This window comes from Musa acuminata, chromosome BXJ1-8 (genome assembly GCF_036884655.1).
Source record: "Musa acuminata AAA Group cultivar baxijiao chromosome BXJ1-8, Cavendish_Baxijiao_AAA, whole genome shotgun sequence".
Taxonomy (NCBI): Eukaryota; Viridiplantae; Streptophyta; class Magnoliopsida; order Zingiberales; family Musaceae; genus Musa; species Musa acuminata.
In genome coordinates, this window is record NC_088334.1 from 49,934,425 (window position 1) to 49,959,268 (window position 24,844).

General features: G+C 39.3%; 2 protein-coding genes across 2 annotated transcripts; one reads left to right on the forward strand and one right to left on the reverse strand.

Annotated features, from left to right (window-relative positions):
• Positions 1–902: 902 nt before the first annotated feature.
• LOC103995861 (V-type proton ATPase subunit c1) lies at positions 903–4,571 on the forward strand. Its single transcript, XM_009416581.3, has 3 exons — positions 903–1,061; positions 1,142–1,427; positions 4,266–4,571. The coding sequence occupies exons 1-3, from the start codon at positions 986–988 to the stop codon at positions 4,396–4,398; spliced, it is 495 nt and encodes a 164-aa protein (XP_009414856.1). The 5' UTR covers positions 903–985; the 3' UTR covers positions 4,399–4,571.
• Positions 4,572–5,366: 795 nt separating this feature from the next.
• On the reverse strand, positions 5,367–22,481 carry LOC103995860 (long chain acyl-CoA synthetase 9, chloroplastic). The gene is made up of 12 exons (XM_009416580.3): positions 22,169–22,481; positions 21,095–21,619; positions 20,596–20,676; positions 18,336–18,608; positions 16,654–16,785; positions 16,356–16,529; positions 16,033–16,262; positions 8,158–8,275; positions 6,783–6,914; positions 6,565–6,699; positions 6,294–6,500; positions 5,367–5,767 (listed from the first exon to the last, which is right to left on the reverse strand). Exons 2-12 carry the CDS (start codon positions 21,539–21,541, stop codon positions 5,603–5,605), a joined length of 2,094 nt encoding a protein of 697 aa, XP_009414855.2. The 5' UTR covers positions 21,542–21,619; positions 22,169–22,481; the 3' UTR covers positions 5,367–5,602.
• Positions 22,482–24,844: the final 2,363 nt, after the last annotated feature.

The following is a 24,844-nucleotide window of genomic DNA, read 5'->3' on the forward strand; positions in this document are numbered from 1 at the left end:
ACATCACACACCACGTCCCAACTAGTGTCAGAATCCGGCGCCGCACGTCACCCGTGACACATGTCAAATCAGGTTCTGTATCAAGATACTATGCGACACGACTATCTTGAGGGCTCGAGGTGGTACCGTCTAACGCCGCTCAAACATCCCCCAAGACGCCAACTTGTCAGAAAAGTCATCCCATCCCACAAAGGTCAACGGTCACACCAAACTAAGGCGCAACCAATCCTCGCACAATAGTATATAAACCCCTAGTCGACGCCCGGTAGGGGGAAGAAAAGAACTCGATATAAAAATACTCCACTAACTTGCCCGTCGAAGGATTCAAAGTCGGAAAACACCAGACGAAGACCATTTTGTAAGAAGGCGGACACCCCCGAGCGGTGAGCGTCTCGACCCAAGAGATACCTTCCATCACACAAGGGAGAGCAATGAGACGGCCCGGATCTCGACCAATGCCGACCAATATTCCTTTCCGAGGGTGCAACCACCTTATCATCCTACTCACTCCATAAAAAGCTCTCGACGTCATCCTACTCATTAACCACGGTACTTTTGTTCACTAATAATGATATAAATGATCAATTTCATACTATTAGTTATCGTGACAAGTCGTTTTAGATTCATTCCTTCATCAAAGGATTTAATCATATATCCATTCGTTTTTTGTAATATATAAACGAAAAAAATTAAGTCAAAGCAATTTGGTCATTTCTTTGATCCCATTTGACACAAAGCACTCAAAAGACGGAAACGCCCTCGCCATCTCATCCCTCTTTCGGCAGTTGTCGAGTCTATACTCGTAATGACGACAAAGTTTAAGGGCTTTGCAGTAATATTGCACCAGTGTCCGCAAGCCATCCGATTCATCTTTTTCTTTTGGCGGACTCAAATAAAAGGCGAAATAGGAAGCCATCGAGGTCAAAAAGCTACGGTTTGTGTACGGACCGGTAACATCGCATCGATCGATCTCGTCGACGGCGAGATGTCTACCTTCAGCGGAGACGAGACCGCCCCCTTCTTCGGCTTCCTCGGCGCCGCGGCCGCGCTCGTCTTCTCCTGTAATCCCTCTCCCCGTTCATCTTTTCGTCGATCTAGGTATGGAGTTTGTGGTTTTGACGAAGTCCTTCGGTCTTTTTAGGCATGGGAGCTGCGTACGGGACGGCCAAGAGCGGGGTCGGTGTGGCGTCGATGGGGGTTATGCGGCCGGAGCTCGTGATGAAGTCGATCGTGCCCGTGGTGATGGCTGGAGTGCTCGGGATCTACGGATTGATCATTGCTGTGATCATAAGCACCGGGATCAACCCCAAGGCCAAGTCGTATTACCTCTTCGATGGGTATGCGCATCTATCGTCCGGCCTGGCTTGTGGCCTCGCGGGCTTGTCCGCCGGCATGGCTATCGGGATCGTCGGTGATGCCGGAGTCCGGTATAGATCTTCTTCTGCTGCTTCTCGGAATTCCTACATTTTAATTTTTTTGTCGTTTTCGTGGATTCTTTGGATCATAGCACTTGTTGGTAATTTGTCTTCAAGGGTGCTTGTGCAATGCGTTGATATATGGAGGCATACGAGACCAAATACCGTACATTTGGTGAATAGCTTCGTCTGATTTAGGTGGATTGTAGGAGTCTAAAATCTGATCTTTTGGATTGTAGTAGTCTACAAATATGATTTGCTTCTTTTGGTTTTAGGTGGATCGTACTAGTGTACAAATCTGATCTTATTTGATCTACGCTTTAGACATATTAGCTGGCCTATATAATTATTTCATGATACGTAGTGCCGACTGAAATCAGGGAAGGCCATAATTAGGAGCATGAGTATTCTAAATTGTTCTAAAGTTAGCAGGCTGTTTCATCTGTTCTATGGCCACTATGGTCATTTGCTAATTTTGATTCCTAAATGGCATTTTCTATGCAAGATGCACTCATATTGTTGTCATCACTTTCATTTTTGCATAGACATAACCTTTACAATGCTATAGTTTCTGTTTCGAATCGTACGGTCATTTGCTATTTTGCTGATTTCTTCTGTTGAATTAGATAGGTCCTTGAGCTTTAATTATATAGTCATTTATCTACCCTCGTGTGTAAGTGTATGTGTCAACGTAGGTAAATGAGTGATCTTTTGTCTTGCGTTCCATAAGCTCCTTTAGGTTTCTGCTGGTCAATTGAATATGTCCATGAGCTTTAGTTTTCAAGCCATGATTCTATTGGAAGATTGATTCTCTTTGTGCGAGCAGCTCGCTATTATTTCCTGGCTTTAGATTAAGTGTCTGATTGGTTCATATGATCCTTGGCCAACGCATTTGATCCTCATGATATGTATCACTTTCATTATTTTTCTCCAGAACTGCACCACATTGAGCACTACTCGAGCACTAAATTTCATCAAAACGATGTTATCGTAAAGGTGGAAATGAGTGAGGTACACAAAGTGATGTTAGCAGAGAACTATCATATAATAGGTAAGTAGGGGCTAGGAGGGTAGTGAAACAAAAATTGAGGAGCTGATTATATAAGGATACCGTTCGTTAGGATTGGCTGGGGTCCAATTGATTTTAACTGATTTCTTGTCTTATTGTGAGAAACCATCCAAAATCAATTTGACTCAACCAGAATTGGTCAAAAATTGGATGGATTGGCACAACTTGATTGATTTTGTTGACTCATAAGTTTTTTTCTTTTTCTCCTTTGCAATCCAATAAGGAGAAGATGGTTCATCTTTGTCAGACTCACCTCATCAGAAACCAGTGGCTCATTCCCTTGCCAATGTGATTTGCTGTTATGTCACTACTGCCTCTGAACAGGTACTTGAAACAGATTGTACTCTGAGTTAACCTTAACTGAAGTGTCGAAGACAACTTTCCTCGGTACGATGACAGTAGGAAATGTATTCTCCTCCCAATATGCTCTTCAGGTATCTCAGACAAGTGGTTATGACTTAGATATCTGATATTGTGGATGAAGTGGGTGGTAATTTACTATCAGTATCTTCTTTAGAGTTGACCTATGCTCCAACATATGGTTGTGATTTTGCTCGAGAGACTATTATTAGATTTTATAGATCTAACTGGATTTTGATTAAAGTTATTGACTAATGGAAAAGAAGCTTATATCTTAAGAAATCTTAGAAGATAATCTTGATGGGAGAGACTCTCTTAATTATCGTTTCCTAGGCCTTGTACTCTCGCTTATATAATGACAGGACCCTAGGAATCCCATAATATCATTTGAGATCTTTTGTCTCACCTCCCTGATGGATCCCTACTACATCAATGTCCTGAGAAAAGTAGCAAGAGAAAAGAAGAACCCAACTTCTTCCTATGTAGATCTACGTGTGGAACATCATGACGATCAAAATATCATATTTCAGAAAGTTACACATCATATTCTCGATCTATTGTAATTTAGATTTCATTCGTTGCTTAATTGTATTCTACATGATATTTTAAGGACCTTACTATTTATAGCCTCCTTCTTATGATTTTCAATCTTTTAATAAATTAATAAAATAATAATTTACTATTCATAACCCCTATAATTTTGCTTTTACCATTTTTTTTTTCTTTTCTTCCTTCCCCACGGCCCCCATTTGTTGTGCCCTCTATTGTCGCTAGCTCTCCCCATCGCCCGTGCACCCTATTGGACAATTTCCAAAGGCTCGGAACATGACATCTTCTGAGTTAATGTAACTAACTTTGAAGATTCTATCTTTTGAGCTTATTATAGAATGTACATAACATTAAATCAGTATAATAAACGTCAAAAACTATTTCTCACCTCCTCCTCTTTGATCTTCAGTTTGTGCATTTCATCATTTGCCTTTTTTTTTTCATCATCTTATGTCATTTCCAATGATTAAGAGAAAAGGAAAAAAAAAGGGGGGGTGGGGGGAGGAAGAGATTGTGAGTAAGAAGTAAACATATTTTATTAGAATTAAATTATAAATCGAGGGTATATATGTCTATTTGACAAAGGAATAACTTAGGAATATTCAAAATTCTTAACATGGGGTTGTAAATAACAAAAAAAAAAGATGTGCAAATAGTAATCTCCTATTGCAATCTTACAACCATTTCTTTGTTCTTTTCCCTTTTTTTTTCATTTAATTGGTTACTTTAATTGTGTTTTTCCTGAAGCATGTTAAAAATTCTGTTGATGCAATCTAAATCAGTTTCTAGCGTGCTGTATATTTAATAATCTATGCAGTCGATTAATTTTGAACTTCATTGTTTGATGATAACTGGCGTTTTCTTTGTTTCAGGGCCAACGCTCAGCAGCCAAAGCTATTTGTAGGCATGATTCTCATCCTCATTTTTGCCGAAGCCCTTGCGCTATATGGCCTTATCGTCGGCATCATCCTCTCCTCTCGTGCTGGCCAATCTCGAGCCGAGTGAGAAACAAAAGTTGTATGTGTTACATGCTCATTTTCTATTTATATCAAACATCAATTCTAAGTTTTCGCTGTACTTGTCACTAAAGATTCTTTACGTGTTATGGTATCCAAAATGTATCGAACTGTTGACGATTACGTCTGACAAATAATTAGCACCCCTATCTTAACTCTTAAGCTAACCTGTCATAAAGTTGAAGTTAATCTTCCATCTGTAATAATAGTCACAGAGATTTAAGCTACAGTTTCTAAGATTCCATCAAGAACACATTGTAAGAGGATGTTAGCCTCCCACAGACCTGGCACGTGGGTGGTGACCTCGCCTGTCAGCCACCTATGTCGAGTCTGTGGGGAAGAGGGCACATATTATTAGAAAGTATAACCTGTGCCATGTCATCCATTATTGCAAGACTAGCTAATCTGCTCTATGAAGGTGGCAACATGCAGCCAAAATCCTTTTTTTTTTTTATTAGCATCCTCTTTTCTATTTATTCTTTTTTTTATTAGCACCCTTTTTCTATTCATTCTTTTTCTTTTTAATCAGCATCCTCTTTTTTTATTAGCATTCTCTTTTCTATTTATTCCCAGAGAACAGCCATTGACTCTACAAGGTAAAATTGGCCTTGGTCTCCGCCCCACCTCCTCTTTCTTGTCATCCCTTGTATTCAATAAAACAAAAAACGAAATAGCCTTTAATCTCCGCCCCCACCTCTTTTGATCATCCTTCTCCTGCAGATTGTCTAAGTGAGGACGATGACAAGCGAGGGACGATAATGAAAACTAGGGTGCAAAATTAAAAATCATGCTGAGGACAAACAAGAAAAAACAATAACGGGAGCATACAGACCAAGATGGGACGTAGATAGACGACCGAGAAGGCTTAAGGCCAAGAGCAATTTTATCTTCTAGGATATAAAAGCATGCATGCTTTACGAGAATAAATAAATAAAAGAAGAAGAGGCTTTTGTTACATGAAAAAAAAAGGGGGGTCATTTTGAAGTAATGATCTTTCATCGCTGGCCTTCGTAGCATTGTTTCTGGAGCATCATTCACAGAGAAAAAGAAAGAAAAACACAGAAATGGCCCAGCTTTGTCACTGTGTAAATAGGTGGTAGGTGCAGCTCAGATTCACGGTAAATACATAAAATTTCTAATACGTGGTAAATAGGTGCAGCTCTACGCACCTCCTCTCTTAAAGTAACTCAGATTCACGCATATAAATTTGCAAGGTCATCAGCAAACGCCTTCCGAATAACTTCTCTCTTGAGCTTGAGTGCAGCAGTGACCAGACCAGATTCCGGGGTCCATGGTTCAGGAAGCAACTTTATCTTGGCTGGCGTCTCAAACTTTTCTAATTTTGCTTGTTTTGCTGCCTGTAAAGTAAAAATAACACAACTAATAATCAGTCCACTGTTTTCTACTTGTATCAAGACTATTGATTGAGCTATTAGAATCAAATACCACCCGGTATATACATTGTTTGTCCAAGTTGTCCGGATGGACCTCATGGGCATCAGAGTCGAGAGTTACAGATTCAATGAACTCGATGATCAGCTACAAGCTGATCTTATATTATATGATGGAGCCTTCCAATGTGAAATCACATGCATAACTTGTAAGGACCATAGGTTGCAAAGAACCAACCAGAATAAGGAGAGAGGGTTTACAGTTTCTACATGTGAAAACAACATTCTATGATCGTTTCAGATCATGAAACTATATAAGAATAGATATTTCGACAAAATTTTTTACCGTTCCAAACACAAAGACATCTTTTGGTAAACAGAATCAACCAATCAGAAAATATCTTCCAAGAAGTTGAAGTAGATGAATCACTCAGGTAGAAAAAGACAAAACTTGCGTATGTATCATAGATGGAAGGGCAAAAGGGACACCAACCTTAATCAATGACCCATGCACTTCTTTCACTGTTTCCTCTTTTTGGCACAGATCTGAAAAATCACTGTAACTTATTCCTCGCTTTAAAGCCCATTCTTCTAAGGCATGGGGTGCAGCAACAACAAGTGCCACACAGAAATTGTGAAAAGGATCAGCGTGCAGCATGATGTTGTCCACATAGGGGCTCACGATTAGAGCAGACTCAACCTGAGAAAGAGAAGGTAAGTTTGCTAAAACTGAAAATTTAACCAATAGACATGAACAGTCCTACCTTTCCAAGAGAGACATATTCACCATGCTGAAGTTTCACTATATCCTTTTTGCGATCAATGATCTCTAGGCAACCGTCAGGGTAAAATCTTCCAATATCGCCAGTGTAAAACCACCGCATTCCTCTCTCATCAACCTTTTGTCAGTTGGACATTAAGGCACCTGATTAGTCTCAAACAGACCGTGTTTAAGGTAACAAGCAATATTTAAAGTGCCAACCTTGTAAACTTCCTTTGTTTTCTCTTCATTCTTGAAGTACCCAAGTGTAACATTTGGACCACCAATAACAATCTCCCCACGAGGCATTGGTGAATCTGTAACTAAATATCCACCTTCTGCCCAATCAATCAACTGATATAAAAAAACAAATAACAATATGTAAGAGATCATTTAAACTTAAGGTAATATAAATTAGTCATTGACTATCCATAAAAAACCTCCTATGGAGATCTATGTAAATATATGGACACATGTTTTCTTTTTCTAAAATAGTGATGCAAAAGAACTTTAGAACCCAACAGTGCTAGCAACTTCAAAGTAGCTAAAGAGGATAAGGATACTGTTGAATGTTTTAGTAATTATTAATATATAAATTTGCTTGTATCTAATGCAGAAGAAGATTTCAGGAAAGTATCTTTTCTGAACCATTGAGGTTCTACTTGACTTTGATACCAGAAAATAGTGCAAAATAACATGGACATTGTGGGAAAAAGGGATTGGTAAAGGGTACAAGCCATCACTAAAGATCGGCAGCAAAGCATAAGCCAACAAGAAACCCTATGTGCATTTGATAGAACAATGAATTCTTCAACAATCATGGTTATATGGTACAGAAATGTTAGAGCCCTAACCTAAAGAATAATAACTGATGCCATGTTATATCAATAGAAATAATCTTAAAGTTGCAAGATCTAATAGAATTATAAAAGTCTAAATTAGTTCAGCATAGGAGTTCACTCCGAAGTTATCACTTTAAATAGACAAGAAAAAAAAAGTTGTCTGAGAAGGTATAAAATAATTTACAGCATAAAAAAATGAGCCTAGGTGGAACAAACTGTAGATAGAAAACCCTCAAATTTCATTAGCAAAGCAAGTGTGTGATGACAAGGTTTTCATACGCAAAGGTTAAAAGAGTAAGCACCAGGAATGAGGTTACATCATGCATTCGGGTAAAAAAGATTGTAGCAAAGACTAAAGATAACTACACGGAATTCTGAAAGAACTTTTCTTCATAAACATTGACTTCTATTGGCAGCCACAGCAGCATATCTGAAGTGTTAATATCATGAATAGGTGTACAAAATTTTATGCGGTTAGTAAATCAAACTTTGTAGTAACATCAATGCCATGGATGGCTATTGTCCACAAATCTATAAAATTATGGCAAAATTGTTATTAACTGCAACTAAAAGAATAATCTTAAACAAGCACTCTGAAAAATTTTGCAAATAAAGATAAAAAGGAGCAACCAGAACAACATTACATCTGATTTTAGACAAAAAAAAAAAAAAGGTGATATATCACACCAGTCAAACAACCAATGTCCTCAAGGTCTTCACTTCTCATAACAATGGACTAGTTTACTCTTTATTACCTTGATATATGAACATGGAAGTGGAGCACCAACACGACCAACAGAAGTGTCATCATATTCGGAAAATGTTCCACCAGCACAAGTTTCAGTCAGACCATATCCTTGTCCTATTGGAGCTCTGGCAGATATATGAGAAGGTCAATTACAAGGTTTAAGGCATTCAAGCTTCTATAGATCTATAGATGTCTGTAAAGTGAAACAATTCATAGCTAAAGAATCAAATTATCTACAACAAAGAATAAATATGTTGTGTGTTTACAAGGGTCAACTTCATTTGCAGTCTCAATAGTTCCTTGCCATGGAAAATTATTTTGGTTAATATTTCTTGATGTATCTTTACATCTCTTTCGTTTTTTTATTTACTTATCAAATATCAAGGAATCCGATATTGTTTGGACCAAGGATTTTAATTTCGAATGATACTGCCCATACTGGGTGGTACGTACCGGTCCACCAGTAGACTAATACTCAGACCGCCCGCTATCGGGCGGTATCAGCGTAGCTGCGACGAGGGAAGAAGAAGGGTCGAGGAAGAAGAGGGAGAATCGGGGAAACCTCGACGCTTTCCGATTCAACACCAACCCTCCCTCAACAATCCTGATCCAGGAGGTAACGGAGAGGTAGCAGCTCGGCTTCTTCTTCGCCAAAGGCTGGAGACGCCTACGGCCTTTGCCACGTTCTTAGTTAAAGGCCGAAGACGTCTGTAACCTTCGACGCCTTTGCCGAATGCCATAGATGAGGAGAAGATCGCACTCTTCTCCTCATCTGACCTGACGAGGAGAAGAAAGGGAGGCGACATCGCCAAGGCAGCGTACGCCTCCTTTTAAAATTTTTTATATTACACACACACACACTTGGCGACGTACTGTCACGGACAAACTTCTAAACAAGGTATTTGATGTAATGCTTATATATGTCCGTGTCTATTGGCATGTTCATGCCTTGTACAGCATGTAAAGGGGCGGCCGAAGGCTTAATAGTCCCATTTTAGTTGGGTTGGTGGCCTCTTTAGGCTTGTAAATAAAGGTTGTGTCATGTGGACACGTGCGAGAGCTTTTCGGTCTGTAATGGACCATTTTACCCTTTGTTGTGCCACTGTTCAGAGCTTGTAAAGTCTGTTTGTATTTTGCATTGTCTATAAAGTGTTTTTCGGACATGTCTGCTTGTGGATCCCGATTGAAGCGTTCTTTTTAACCCGTTCTCTCTTTGGTTGGTCCTAAGGGACAATGGGAGGCTTCGGGGAGGCTGACCTTTGCGGACGGACACGCAAGGGTGCCGCACGACTTAGGCAAATCCAGCTAAGTCCGTGTCATATGGTATCAGAGCGGGACAAGCACTCATAGAAACACTTGACATGCAAACGTGGGGGACCTAGCGGGGCTGCGTTGAGGGCAATCAGCACACGCGCGACCGTTTGAGGGAAAACGGGCATGGAGATGTAGGGAAAAGAGTCGCTCAGAGGAGCGGGCATCTGATCTTGGCATTCAGAGGAATGGCCAACCCTTCGCGCAAGAGGCACCACTAGAACAGGCAAGCTTGGAAGAATTTGGAGCGCACAAAGGTTGGGATGGCTGAGTTTGAGCTACGGCTCAACGTTGACAACTATACTTGATGGTGCTCTAGGCAAGCGAGGCGCTTGGCAAGAATGAGACCATGCAAGGTGGAATGAGTTGCTCAACGACCAAAAGAGTTATGCAAAGCTCACAGAGGTGAGGGGAATTGCTAACTCGAAGAATTTGGTACTCATGCATGGGCTTGTATGCGGACGACGGAATGTTCGTGGCCATCCCAAGGCGACCGAAACTCGACGCCATGGAGCATTGAAACTTTCTCTTCGGCATGTGAAGGATACGTCCGTCGGAGGCTAAAGTGTGCAACGAGTTCAGCATGTTGCTAGGCCTTGAGGGGTGCAGCGGGGGCTGTATTGACATGGAGTCGCAATCTAGCAAGTGCGTTTGCAGGAGGCAGAACAGTGCACAGTTTGTTCAGCAGATCGGAGTAGTCCAAGGGGATGGTGGTCTCCGAAACGAAGAGAGATGTTGCTCCAACGGGATAGTTATCCAGGAGGGATAAGTCCCGGCTCTCCAGAGGGAGAATCATGTGAGACGGACCTCACATGTTGAGGAGGAGTACCTCAACAAACAACAACTCCACGAAGCTCGATGGACTGAGCAAGCGGCGAGGAGTTGTCGCATGATCTCGCTCGAGAGAATGCATTGGTGGATGCATTGCGAGATCAAGTGGGGAAGCAACCTAAAGCAACTTAAATGAAGGCACACTTGGAGTCGATGTGGAGATCGGACTCAAGGGAGGGCTGACCCGTGGAATGGTGGGCACGAGGGCCACCATCGGCTCAATGCAAAAACGAGGAGCGGAGCAACTTGGGCGTAACTTGGCGAAGTACCCAAGCCGCATGAAGGGAGCCAACATAGAAGTTGGAACGTGGAGCAGAGGCACAGTGCTTTCCTTAGACAGAGGTCAAGGACATGAACTCTTGCAGAGGCAATAGTAGGATCATGTTGTTCCATGGGTCCTTCATTCTGACGGAGCGGACTCATCTTGCATGGTGCCAAAGACGAAGGGAGCTTCGGGGCACATGCACCTTATCTTGGAGAAGCATTTGATGGAGGAACTAAGGCGACTCAATTTGCGGAGGCGAAGTTGGGTTCAGAAGGCCTTAGCACGGGGCAAGAGGACGCAGAGGCGGGTACTCTTGAAGAATATGCCACAGTGTTGCCATTCGAGTTGCTATGAAGGAAGCGGTGCGCAGCGGAGATTGTGCTGGTAGGGGCAGAGGCCCAGGATCCAGACAATGGTGCACAAATTACAGTGAAGTCGGTGGACTTCGGGAGCTACTAGGCGACGGACTGTCCTAGAGCGGTGCTTCATCTAGGTGTGACCCAAGAGTGGGTGGATGAAGGTCGATTGCCAAAGGAGCGAACAAAATCGAAGGTGGAGGAGACCCTGCGATGTATTGGTAGAGGCCACACATGGAGGGTTCACAATTCGAGTTTATTCCACAAGGATCAGAATGCAATGGAGATGTCACCAGGAGGCGACATGGTGCAGCGGATCATGGTGGAACAGTTCGTGGCAATGCGACACACACGACATTGTCCCGGGAGGGACTAGATCATATGGATTCAAGGAGTGAAGGCCATGGTACCGCAGAGGCGGGTCTTCCGGGCGTGCATCGAATTTTGCATCGGATGGAAACCTTGGTCATCAGCATATGGGGGCTGTGTTCCACTAAGGGAAAAGTTCGAATGCAAGTACCAGTGAGTCCCATGGGAGGGACTTGATCATGCAGAGGTATGATCGAAGCAGCTGGAGAGTTGGACTGCTCCAGAGCTCATATTCGCTTAAGGGAGCCCGACAAGTCAGAGGACAAGGTCGAGTAAGCGAACGTTGCTACCAAGGAAGCTAAGGAGAACAGAATCGGTGCAAACCCTACAATGTGATGGCAGAGGCCATGCATGGGAGTTGCAGTCTGTCTTTCCATCGACCAAATGGACTGCTTGGAAAACACAGAGGTGTTGAAGCAGGGGGTCGAAAGGGGCGAGGAAGCGACGACGAGTCCAGAGGGACTTAGCTACCCAAATTCAAGGATCAGTTAGAATGGAGGTGGACTCAGAGGAGTGCCACAGAGACATATCTACTGATCGTGAAGAAAAGGGATGCAGATGCGAGGCGACGGATAGTAGGACCATGGGCATGGCAGCGCCATGGTACCGCAGAGGCGGGACTTCCGTAAAGTCATTGATCCCTTGCTCTCACGGAGGGAGAGCGCTTGGTCGTGAAAGGGGCCGAGGAGGTGGAGCATGCAGAGGCAATCTCCAAGTACCGAGACAAGGCTGAAGGGCAGAGGCCAAGAAACTTCGTAAGACCAGTGTCAACAAGTTTCTCATCAAGATAGCCGTAAGTGAAGGACTTCGGGTCATGCAAGAGTGCACGACCAAGGAACGAAGCATGCAGTACGTGGTGCTGTACCTTTGCTACTCAGTAGAGTAGGCGACAGGGTTGATGGAGAAGACGGTACAATCCCAGAGGCGACCTCATCTATCAGAGAATTACTCCAAGTTGGGGTGAAAACTTCCTGCATTCCAGAAGTTCAATGGCATTGAGAAGGTGAATCACAGTAGCTAACTCAACGCAAGGAGTGCAAACACTTCAAGTGCTTCAGAAGTGTGAGCAAAGAGCAGGCGAAGGCCAGTAACCAGCTCGATGCATGAAGTACAATCTCGAGAAGGCGGGCAAAGTCAAGTAACCTTTGCCTTCTCAACTCTTAAGAGAATGGGCGAAACCGAGTACCCCAGTTCTCTTATCTATCCAGCAGAGGAGCTCTGCACAAGTTCAAAGACCCTTCGAAGATAATGGAAGATAATAGTTGTCAAATCCTCACCAACGGTGATCAGTGCTACTGAGAGTAGATTGTCCGCTTCATTTTCCAACGAAATGCCAATCGAAAGCGGAAGTGATGCGAACCTACTTGGATGTGACAACTAACTGAAAGAAGAGTCAATGAGCAGATTTTGTGGAGGAAGGACCCAAAACTTCAGAAGTTTGCGAGGCGATGCTCGTTAAAGCTCCAACAAGCATCCACCCAGTTCAAGCAACATGTGGAAATTTTGAGAAACTGGCGCAGTAAGAATGGTCTTGTCCTTCATTTGGTGGATCCGCAGGAATCAACGAGGATCAACACAACTCAGCCAACCCCACACCAGAGTCAGAGTCATTGGCGAGTTGAAGCAGCATAGCGGATCAAGGGTTCGACGACTCAAAAACAGCAGCGGAGAGCAGCTGGGAGCCAAGAGGCGCATTGCAGCTGGAGCAGAAGATTGAAGACTTAGCAAAGGCGAAGAGTTGCAGTGTTCACAAAGGCTTCGACGAGGACGTCGAAGGGATAAGTGGGGGAGAATGTCACGGACAAACTTCTAAACAAGGTATTTGATGTAATGCTTATATATGTCCGTGTCTATTGGCATGTTCATGCCTTGTACAGCATGTAAAGGGGCGGCCGAAGGCTTAATAGTCCCATTTTAGTTGGGTTGGTGGCCTCTTTAGGCTTGTAAATAAATGTTGTGTCATGTGGACACGTGCGAGAGCTTTTCGGTCTGTAATGGACCATTTTACCCTTTGTTGTGCCACTGTTCAGAACTTGTAAAGTCTGTTTGTATTTTGCATTATCTATAAAGTGTTTTTCGGACATGTCTGCTTGTGGATCCCGATTGAGGCGTTCTTTTTAACCCGTTCTCTCTTTGGTTGGTCCTAAGGGACAATGGGAGGCTTCGGGGAGGCTGACCTTTGCGGACGGACACGCAAGGGTACCGCACGACTTAGGCAAATCCAGCTAAGTCCGTGTCAATACGCCTCTTTTTAATTTTTTTATATTACACACACACACGTACCGAGTGTTACACCGTAGCATAACGCTCGATACGCCTATATCGTACCGTACCAAGCAAAGCTCAAAATGTCGGTACGATACGAAATTACGATCCTTGATTTGAACTAATATGTGCCAGACCATATTTAACGATGCGACCAAAGACTGATACTTGATCATAAAGGGCAGTATTTATTTACTTTTTATTTTTGGTTAATGGACTGAAACCTCAAACAATGGTACTTGTACAAGAAATCTAGAACTCAGAAACAATGGATTTTTACCATACTTTAAAAATGTGTTGCTACCAATGATATTAAATTAAAGTTTCAAATATCCAAAATCTTAAATCCAATAATACTAAATATAAAAATTGCAATAGGTTTTTTTGATTTATAATAATATAATGTATTTTGATCCACTTGAATGTGAGAATGGCTTTTGCTATCTAAAATTATCATATGAATCCACAAATTTGATCAGATAAGCAGACATACTTATATGTGGTTAAGAAAAGCCATGGCTTTTGGCACAGGAAAAAGAATATTTTGTCACAAACTAGCGTGTCTAGGAATTATTTTGAAGAAACAAATCTCAAAAATCCACTTTTAATCCAAGATGCCACTCATGCACTTCTATGCTTTAACATCCAGATGCCACACTAGAATGAATCAGAAAACATTTGCAGCACCATGTAGTAAAAAATTATGAATAATTTCAAAGTAGCCTATGTAACCAAAAACTTCAGCTAGTTTCTTGTATATTTTGGGTATGAATAAATTGCTAAGACACTCAAAAAACTTGTGTTGCTATTTTTAGTAGTGAAACCTGCAGGTCTATCAAGAAAATTTGGTTGATAAATTCGACCAATGGAATTTAGAGCCTGTTTAGATTTCATAAATGACCAACATCAAACTCAAAAAATTATTACTACAGGAAATATTGACCTTCTAAAACTTGTCTTTCAAAAGTTATTGTATGGTTTGTCAAGAAAGTCAAGAATGAAAACTTATGCTTTATAGTTTATTGTTTCAAGTACTGAATTGTCTGTAATTCAAATTAATGGTAAAATGATCATTGGTCCCACCATTTAGTTGGCAGAAATCTTGAGTTAAATAATAAATCATAAATCAAGCAAAGATAAAATGACTCTAATATAATATCTTTTAGATGTTACATCACATTATTATCTAAAATTCTGATACGTGAGGATGCTATAGTATATTGGAGTTATCTATGTACATCACCATAAAACAACCTTACATTCACTATATAATTTCTTCTATATTCTCAGGAAAGTCAATATGTAAAAACGTTACTAATATGTATTAGTCCTTAAACTATCAAATTTGCAAGTTTGTCCCTCATCAAATTTGCAAATATCAGTTAGGGGATTGCAGTTTATCCCACCTCCATCTTCTGACTCCTTTGATGATTGGTCCTATCACACTTCGAAAATCACAGTGGTCAAAATTTCAAAATTTCAAAATTTCAAGCAAAAGTAAGCACCAAGCTAATTTTCAACAACCAAACATTCCAAAGTAAACAACTTCCCAGAAGTATCATTGTCAAATGTCCACTCTCAACCAAAATAGCCTGCCCTCGGTAAAAAATATTTAAACAAACTCAATTTCATATATTTACAGGTTGACACTCATTTAATACTCTCAAAATCAATTTTGCTTTGTCTGGTGAAGTTAAAGCATCAAGTCCATCTAGCTAAAACTGAAGTTTCATACTGGAGTCCCACTAAAAAGTCAAGCATTACCATCACTCAAGTTAAATGCTTTCTGAACAAATGAGAGACATAAGGACACCAATAGTGGAAGGTTATTAAAGAAAAACATGTCAGAAAAACAATTGAACTAGCTTTTTTAACTTCAATGAGAAGTTTAAGAAGCCAATAAAACTAATGAAGAAATACAACTCATACAAAATAATGAGTTCAACATTTGAATGTTGCATCATATATAGAATGGAACCCAGAGTTATATCCTATTAACATAATACAGAAACCAGAAGTGAGAAATTAAAACACACTTCTCAACTACACTATGGTGCCATTTCCCATGTATTTCTCCACTATAGTGTACAGTGACATTCAAGCATCCAACTGACTGGTAAACAAATATAAATCTTCTACAAATTAGGTGACAGATATTGACTACACTCTCAGTCTAGAATGAGGTAGAATGTTAGGTGACCAAGAGATGTTCACAGAATACAGATGTACATCAATTAAAGGATTTAATAAGTTTGATCATCAAAATGTATTTTTAGAATTCAGAAAAAAAGGTTTGTGCAGTACTTTGTATGTATGAAGTGGCAGAGGAACTGTCACTCAGATATCTTAACAAGCATAACAGCATCTGTGAAACCTACAACAGAATCAAAGCAGCTGCAACTGCATCTATGCATCCAGGACTTAAAAATTCAGGTTTATTTTACTTGTGTGTTCCGTAAAGAAATGATATAAAGGTTATACTAACCCGAGACATATATTGATAAATCTTTGAGTATCACCAGATAAAGGAGCACCACCGGAAAGTAGAAATCGTACATGTCCTCCCAAAACTGCTCGAACCTTTCTAAAGACAAGCAAATCCCACAAAACTTTTTCTAAACCCCACGCTCCAAACCAACTTCCATTAATAGCAGCTAATCTACGACCATATGCAACATCAAATAATTTCTTCGATAACCCACCCGTAGCACCAACCTGAAATGCATTAAGAACATAATACAAGATAATTAGTCTCATGGAAACCATGTCAAAGAAATTATGATATTCTATGCAAGGAAAAGTCAAGACCTTTTTCCGCACACCATCACGGACACGATCAAGGATAGCAGGGACAGCAGTCATCAGTGTAGGTCTCAAAACTGAAGCATCACCTTTGGTTCCTTTCTTTATCTTGTTTGACGTATCAGTGAGAGTCAAAGGTGATCCATATCCTATAGCAATCCCTGCAGCAACCATTACATTCTGCATATGAATTATACACAAAATTAGTACTGAATCAAGAACAGATAAATGAAACTAGACCGTCAGCAAGTTATGATGTGGATCGTGTTTAAATTTAGAGGTAAACATATCTAATGCCCCGCACCTCTGCAGCCAACTCAAGAATATGGGCTAGTGGCAGGTACGCCATGTATATATCTTTAGTCCCAATGGAAGGAACAATAGTCATAACAGCTGAAACTGTAGCTAGAACATTGCGATGTGTCATCATTACTCCCTGCATGAAAACTGAAGGAATTATAAAGGGAATTGGCATAAGATAAGCAACACACAAAATTTCTGAGACATCAACAATCAACATTCTAAATTTAATAATGAGACCACAAATCATTAGCACAGAGGTAGTGTGTACAACGATATATATGCAGGTACATGCAATGTAAACATACACTGCAGATGTATCAGTAGAAAGCCGGGAGTATGCTTCATAAGTGTCTTCATTGGTTTGTTTATGCCTTTGTGTGTCTGCTGGTGGCAATAGTATTTCATTTTGTTCCCCTCCTAGGTTGTTCATCTTGTGTTTTGAATCCTTTAATTCGAGGATTTCCATTGTCAGTGACTTTTATATCAATCATCTAAAATCCGCAGGTTTAGATAAGTCAATATAAAATCAAATTACTTCTATCACCACCATATTTGAAGTAAGCTATCATATCAAATTTTGGTTTTTCATTTAATTCAAAAACCTGTGATTTTATTTATGATGGCCAAATTTGCATTTATTACATTATCGGGATTCATGCTTCTGTTCTTCTGTAATTCTATCCTATATATTAATGTAGGGAAATTTCAACCAAACCAATGCAAACTATTATGATGCACAATTCGTCTGATTCTAGCAAAACCAATATGGAGTTTTACTACATCTATCCGACGCTCAAATAACCATGGTTGGCGTAGTCATAAAAACCAAACTGGACCAATTGTTTGGATCTGAAAAACTGAGAACCAGAAATATCAACCGGTCTAGTCCACTTATTAGATCAATTTTGTTCAAAAACTGAAATGAATTGACTGGAGATCAATAAAACTCCAACAGATACACTTGTATACCAAGATATCAAATTAAGTGGTCTCCAGCAACCAGCAATCCTGACTGTCCATCCCAAACACAAGGAGAAGCCAACTAGTGCTTTGAAGTTGTAAAGGTTGATTTTATCTCAATAGATTACATCAAGTACTATTTTAATGATAAAAATTAGACTACATATCATTTATTTTTTAAGGAATTAAAGTTAAGACTTTTCAGAAAGGATCTTTGAATAATAGGATGGAACAAGATTCAAAAGAAGTCTAACAGATACCACACCTGTCCCTGTCAAGAGTGGACAATATCTCATGTATGGCATTGCTCATGAGAGTATATGACATATGCCCTGTTACATGGCAATAACTCACCTAATGAAATAATAATAGGTGAACTTGTAGATAACTATAATGCACAGAAAGATAAGCCACTTGATATGGGCATGTCAAGATCAGATCCTAACATATATCAGAGTTAGTTCCAGACTCCATTCCTGGAGGTATGAATAAAGAACAATACTGGGGGATTGGATAGCATTTGAATCGAAAGAACTCAACAAAACAAATGCTACCATTTAGTATGATCAATTTTATGGCATAAACCCCTCAGTTGCCACAATTGTACAACAACAACAACAAAGCCGCTTGTGTATTGAGGACATGCAGGCAAACTGCAAAAGACAAAGCTTAGGCCAATGCAATTGATAGTAATAACAATACTTATATATGAGTTCAACAAACCTTTGGTAGACCAGTGCTACCGCTTGTGTACATTATCACGGCAATGTCAGCTGCAAGAGGCAGAACTGCATCCACAGGCTTTTCCCTGCCCATTGTCTCTACTTCACCAAATGATGCAATCATCCAACTGGTACTCTTCTTGGCCAGTGAAACCTCACTTGAAACCCCATCCTCATCGATATAAATAACATGTTTTACAGTGTCTAATTGTCGACTTATATCAATCAGTTTTTTAAGTTCCTTATGTCCACAAATTACAGTCGATGCCTCTGTCTGGGTCAATCGAAAACCAAATTAATAAGCGAGAGATTGAAACAAAATGATCATCTCCATTGACAAGAAATACTAAGAAACAAAATTCATATATAACCACATTGTCGAAATAATGCTGTATTTATTGTTAGGATTATAATATGTTTAGTATATTTTCATGTCATTGTGCAGTATAATTGTTCACTAAACTGGCTCATTAAGATATCAAAAAAATTGCAAGATCAATAATAAGAAAGAACTAAGCATAATTTAAAAAATGCTAGATACTACCAAGAACTAAGAAAAGGATGAGATGATCAAATCTAAATTTTCTTGCACCATTTTGTATTTGCTCAGGGGTTTTGCCCACCAAGCTAACCAAGAAGTCCAAGGTGCATAAGCATCCTTCGAAAAGGAAGAGATTAGAAGATGTGATTTGGAATTTCATAAAAATGGCATTTCTTTTGAGCAATTTCAAGAAGCTAAAATGATTATCTTTCATTCAGTTCACACAGGTAAAGAATTGATCATTCAAATTTCAGACAAATGTACATCAAATGCTGCAGAACCACTCAGAAATACTGGGTAACTTTATTGTAAGCTGTGAATGTTCCCCCCAGTCAAAGACACTAGTGTCAGAGACTCAGAATGAGATAGCCATTCTAGACCTATGTATTTCAAGTTAAAAAATTTAGTGGTTACAGATTAGTCATCAAGGATACAGAAGTCATCCAGATCAAAACAATGCCATGTAAAGAAAGGAGATTATCACTCCCCCCATCTAATCTTAGACAAGTAATTCATGTAGAAAATGCAATTTGTATCATCAGCATGGTTACCCGTGAGGATGAAGAAAAAGATTGATGGAACTGAATGAACTTAAGTAGGGTCACTTCACACAATATAAATCTACATTTTATGCATCATAACATCACTTAAGAATAACCAGCTACTGTTCCATATGTTTGCACGGTGTGATCCAAAATCTTAGTGTGGTTTTACCTCAATGCTGAAAGTAGTTGATTGCATGTTCTAGATCGTAAATGAACTAAAACGGAAGATAGAATAATAGCTACATTAATGAAAAGACAAAGCCCAAACATCACAAAAGCCATCTCACTAATAGCTTATTGCAGCATTAGAAATCAGAGATGCCTCCTGACTAATAGATCATAACTAATTCTCTACAGATAGAAAACCTAAGAACAAAATAATATATAGAATATCTTCTCTCTGTTAACTTAAACCATTTCCTGACATTGAACCCTATAAAAAGCAATATCTCAAGTTAAATTGGGAGTACTCATATCTCTTTTAATCATTTCTACTTTATAATAAAGTCTTCTCTTGTCACGCCACTAATATTAATTGAAAGTTTGAAACCACGGTACTTAAACATGCCTGCACCATCTGAAGAATTTTCTCTCACTTTACCTTCTATTGGATGCTTGGAGGCTTGGAGCCACACCTAATTGTTCACAATTTTTTTTTTTATCCTACATAGTAAATTTGTACCTCCACCTCAACATTCTCATCTATAACCAATATAAGTTCACAAATTTTTATACCCTTTACACACGAAATAATTAAACATGGTTGGCCTAGCAACTTTTTATGAAATATATCTTTTAATCTAAAAGACACTCAACAATCACAAAAAATCCAACACCCCTCTCCACTTTAACCACTTAAATTTTACTCTATGAATATATTAATCAACTTCTCTATTTTATTTAAAAATACATCTAAGATACTTAAAACTTACTTGTAAGAACTTGTTCACCTAGCTAACTACATCCTCAGTCCTTTTCTTAATATTAGTAAAATTATATCTTGCATACTCAGTTTTAAGAATACACTAAGCAATCACAAGAAAAACATACCAAAAGAATTATATAAAGATGAAATGCCTGGTAGTCATTTTCTACAAGACTAAACTGTAGAATTATTAAAATCAAATAAGAGGAAAACAATGATTTAAATGTAAATAAGCCTTGAAAGATCAAACCTCATTTAGTGAGTGACAAAGAGCATCCTCCCCCAATGAAGCATATATCGTAACAACTGTGATATTTTGCCTGAAGCAACCCTGTGTTATGAAAATAGACCAATTGTGTTAGGGAGCTAACATACAATCTTTTGACAAGATATAAAACAAAAAAGGTGTGCAGATTCTTTTACCATAGTTAAATGCTATAGGTAAGACTTTAGCATTTAGTATTAATTATTAAGCAACTGTTACAGTTCCAATATCAAGATAATCATCAACAGCTCAAGACACATAGATCCTTTTAAACAGATGACATGCTAATCTCATAGCTCACCTATTAATTTCCCATTTTTAAAGCAAAATTATGATCAAAATAAGCTATCTAATCTATATTTTTATCTCCAACAAATAAAAATTTCCACTATGATCAACAGGAGGACAACATAGGTTGAGCATCGTGCAGCATGAACATGTTCCAGATGCAACAAATATTTTCTTTCCAGATAAGAAAAAACACCTGTAAAGCAATGAACCATTCGGCTCGTGTATCAGCAAAAATGGCAATCCGCTCATCTTTTTTGTGGCCAAGTTGCACTAGACCAGATGCAAAACTGCAGACAGCTCTAAAAGCCTCACCATAACTAACCCATTCATAGCTTCCCAGATGAAGCTTCTCAAAGGATCTCCCATCTTGGCTTACTTCAATTGCCTTTGTTATAAGCTTTCGAGATCCAAGTAAAGGCCTGTATGCGAAGCATTTGCAGGATTGCTCAAATAGCTCAGCCAGCGTCGTAACCCCTTCCCAAAGAGACTCCACTGGAGAAGTAAATCGGTAGTTGCGAACTGCATATCCAGGCTCTCCACCAACATCCACAGGCAACCCTCTTTTCTTTCCATTATTCGATTTTCGGAACATAAGTGAAGCTATAAGTGGAACGAAAATGCCAACAATATACGGATTCATCCTTGGAGAAAAGCAAATGATGTGTGACCCAATTCTCAGAAAGTGCAGAATCTTTCAGAGGGAATAGCCCCACCCAACCTGTCATTTTGTTATTTTCAGAAGAAAAAGCATCTATAACATCAATAATCAAAACATTTAGGTAAATAATTGAAAGAAACAAACTTTCGTTCATGAAATTTAAAAAAAAAAAGCTAATTAATAATAAGTAAAATGGCTCAATTTTTATCATGTTTATCCCTCCGCTATACTGCTAACATCATCATCCTCTTTTATGAGGATTGTATTCGGCACATATTCATAAACAGAAACATCCTATACAAACATTATAAATTCACGAACTAAAATTACCAAAACAGGAAAGAAACATATATGAACTTCTGGAAGTTCTTTCCGTCAAAAATCTCTCCATTCCCTTTCACAGGGAATAACACTTTCTGTCATCCTTTTCGGAGAGAAGAGAAAAGACATCAATTCGAAATCCATCTAGACCACCACCAAGCACACATGATCGCGGGATAAAAAAGGCCACATCAAACCCACAATGGTTCATGTGATCGGATCGGTGTTCTCTTATTGAAACAAATTTTGCCGAGAAGGTAGCAAAGCGACCGTAACAGAAGTGCGCACCTCGTAGGCAGCAGCAAAATGCAGAGAAGAAAAGCCCTATGGCAGATCAGTTGGGGGGTGGGGATTAGGGCTCGGAGGGGCTCTTGATACGGATGGGTGTAAGGAAGAGGACGTGAAAGGAGTGACGGCGGAGGGATCGAGGATTTGTGCGGCGGAGATCTCAGAACGCGAGACGACGTCAATTTATTGAGGCCTTCTGGGTTTGATGTCGCTCAGGTCCTCCCTATCTTCTCATTCGCTGACGGATCGTCGTAGTCTGTAATCGTTTCTGTTCAGATATCTTACGAAGGCCGAGCTGTACTCTCAGACTCCACGAGAATTAATTGCATCAGCCCCAGCCATATTGACCTGTTTAAAGCCTTTCCCAAATATATATTTATATTTATATACACATGAATCATATAAAACTTGACATTGTATATTTTATTGGAAGACAGCAAAAATAATAGAATATATTCTTGATCCATGATCGTTGCTCGACACTTAATTAATGATCTCCGATGTAGATGGGCATTAGATCTATGATGGACCATACAAGATGGTGCTTGTGTTAATATATTTTGGACCAGGCTTTTATAGATTTTATGAGTCTTTTCTAGAAAATATCATTTTTGAATATTAAAAGGATTATATAACATAAAGTGAAGAAGATAGATAATTAAGATTTTTTTTTTATTTTAGGTTTTTGGAGTTGAAGGTAAGTCTGGCGTTAGAGATGAGTTGGCCGAATCAAGCTAGATTAGTGGAGGGTAGTAGTTGGTCTGCACACAACCCCACTAAATGCTAGAGCAAATCCTTCTATATGGAATTAGAAATCGGGTGAAGTGTGGATCTTAGTATAAATCGATTGAAGTTAGGTTTAATTAGGATTGATTGATTGTGTTGCGATGATTTTTCCTTGGATTAAATCTTGGTCCTGGGTAGATAACCTAATCCGGTTCTCCAATCATAAACGTACAGGTGTTAGAAAAACAAATGCAATTTGGTCTGACAATTGACCACCCCATCTCAACAAATGGGCCAAAATAATTTATCAGATTAATATAACATTCGGACGATCGATCGATCGATCTTACGAATCAAAGATCTAATTAATTGTTTCGATAAATCATTATATGATGCATCATCTAACCTCTCGCATTCTCTTAGACCCTCTACCTATACCTAATAGTTGAATATTCTATTCTGAATCTTCAGAATCCATTAAGTATTGGGGAGACATGCTCAACACAATTTTTGTGAGACATACCCCCAACATAGTTTTATAGAACATCCAATCCGATTGAACTCAAGACTACTTCTGAGGCTTACGACCTATTTGAAAGTTGGACACACGAGCTCCCAATCCTCCCCTACTACACATTACACACCAAAATATGCTTTAACCAAAAATAAAAACACAAAAAAAACACTTATAGATGGCCCGCCCCATGAGTAATTTCCCAGTGATGCATTAACAATAGGCTATAATTGGTCAAATTACGTCCAAGAACAGATGATGAGGAAACACAATCAAGATTAAACAAGACCCATGCATGTTTCAGGTGGCCAAGTTTGTTTGAGCAAGAATTGGTCCACAACGTGAAACATAAGCTGCAGTGGCTTCCTAGAACGAAAAATCGGGATGAGTCAAAGCATCAGGATACCTAAATGGACAAAAACCAACCATGTCCCAAAGAAGATGATCGGGCACTCAACCATCAACACCAATCCGAAAGAAATTTTCTTCACCAGTATTACACCAACCATGAAATCCCAAAAGAAACCGAACAAACTGGCACCAAAGTATAGCTGCAAAAGCATAAAAGAGGAGTGATAGCAAAGAGTTACAAACCAAGCTATGCTGCACCTTTGCTCAAAAATAAAATCCCAAGATCATCAAACTTAAATTATAAGCTGAATTGCTATTTCCCGATTCATGCTTCACTTTCATAAGAAAGATATTGTGGATCTTGGATGTAATTTCCATGTTTACCTAATAAAATGACATCTCTGAGGAAATGTTTACCCAACATCATTGTGACGCTTTTTTAAACAGCAAGTAGCACAGGCAGAAAATGAAGCACATTATGTTATACTATGACACATCCACACCAAGCCAAACTCCAAAGTCAAACCCATCAAGAAGTGAAACATTAAAATCTTTCCAGAAGCAAAGTCCAAGAATAAGAATTAATATTTACTTATCAACCAACAGGCCATTACTGTCCTAAATTTAACTAATGCCAGGTGTTCAATCCCCTCCTTTCTCCCATCCCCTCTCCCTATCCACATTACCAACATAAGAAACTTTTGGATTCTTAATTGAAAATTTGCTTCTGATGTTTTTGTCATTAAGAATGCTGCTGTTTAATGATATATTTGGTAAAAGTATCAGAGTAAAGGCAAGTCTTATCAAAGAGGAATAAAGGAGTGCAATAATATCAAGTGTAATGGTTAATAGAAACTAAAGAGGAATAAAGGAAATACACTTACGAGTTGCAGGGGTTACCTTAGGTCAATGACAAAGCAATAGAACCAGTTGAGATGGTAAGTATTGTGCAAGAAAAAATTGAAGCATTTAAATTTATCAAGATCGATGTTTTAGTTCACAATGTATCATCCGGAGGTGCTCAAGTTTGTTCTGAGGTATCCCAAGAAACAGTACCATGGTTTAAGTGCATGAAATATTACTTA

Bases quoted from the DNA above. Each gene is read 5' to 3' on its own strand.
- LOC103995861 (XM_009416581.3), top strand. From the start codon at position 986: ATGTCTACCTTCAGCGGAGACGAGACCGCCCCCTTCTTCGGCTTCCTC. The intron at 1,062-1,141 runs GTAATCCCTCTC...CGGTCTTTTTAG, and splicing joins GGCCGCGCTCGTCTTCTCCT to GCATGGGAGCTGCGTACGGG. The intron at 1,428-4,265 runs GTATAGATCTTC...TCTTTGTTTCAG, and splicing joins GTCGGTGATGCCGGAGTCCG to GGCCAACGCTCAGCAGCCAA.
- LOC103995860 (XM_009416580.3), bottom strand. From the start codon at position 21,541: ATGAATCCGTATATTGTTGGCATTTTCGTTCCACTTATAGCTTCACTT. The intron at 16,530-16,653 runs GTGCGGGGCATT...ATTCATATGCAG, and splicing joins TTCTTGAGTTGGCTGCAGAG to AATGTAATGGTTGCTGCAGG. The intron at 6,915-8,157 runs GTAATAAAGAGT...TTTTTATATCAG, and splicing joins TTCCATGTTCATATATCAAG to TTGATTGATTGGGCAGAAGG.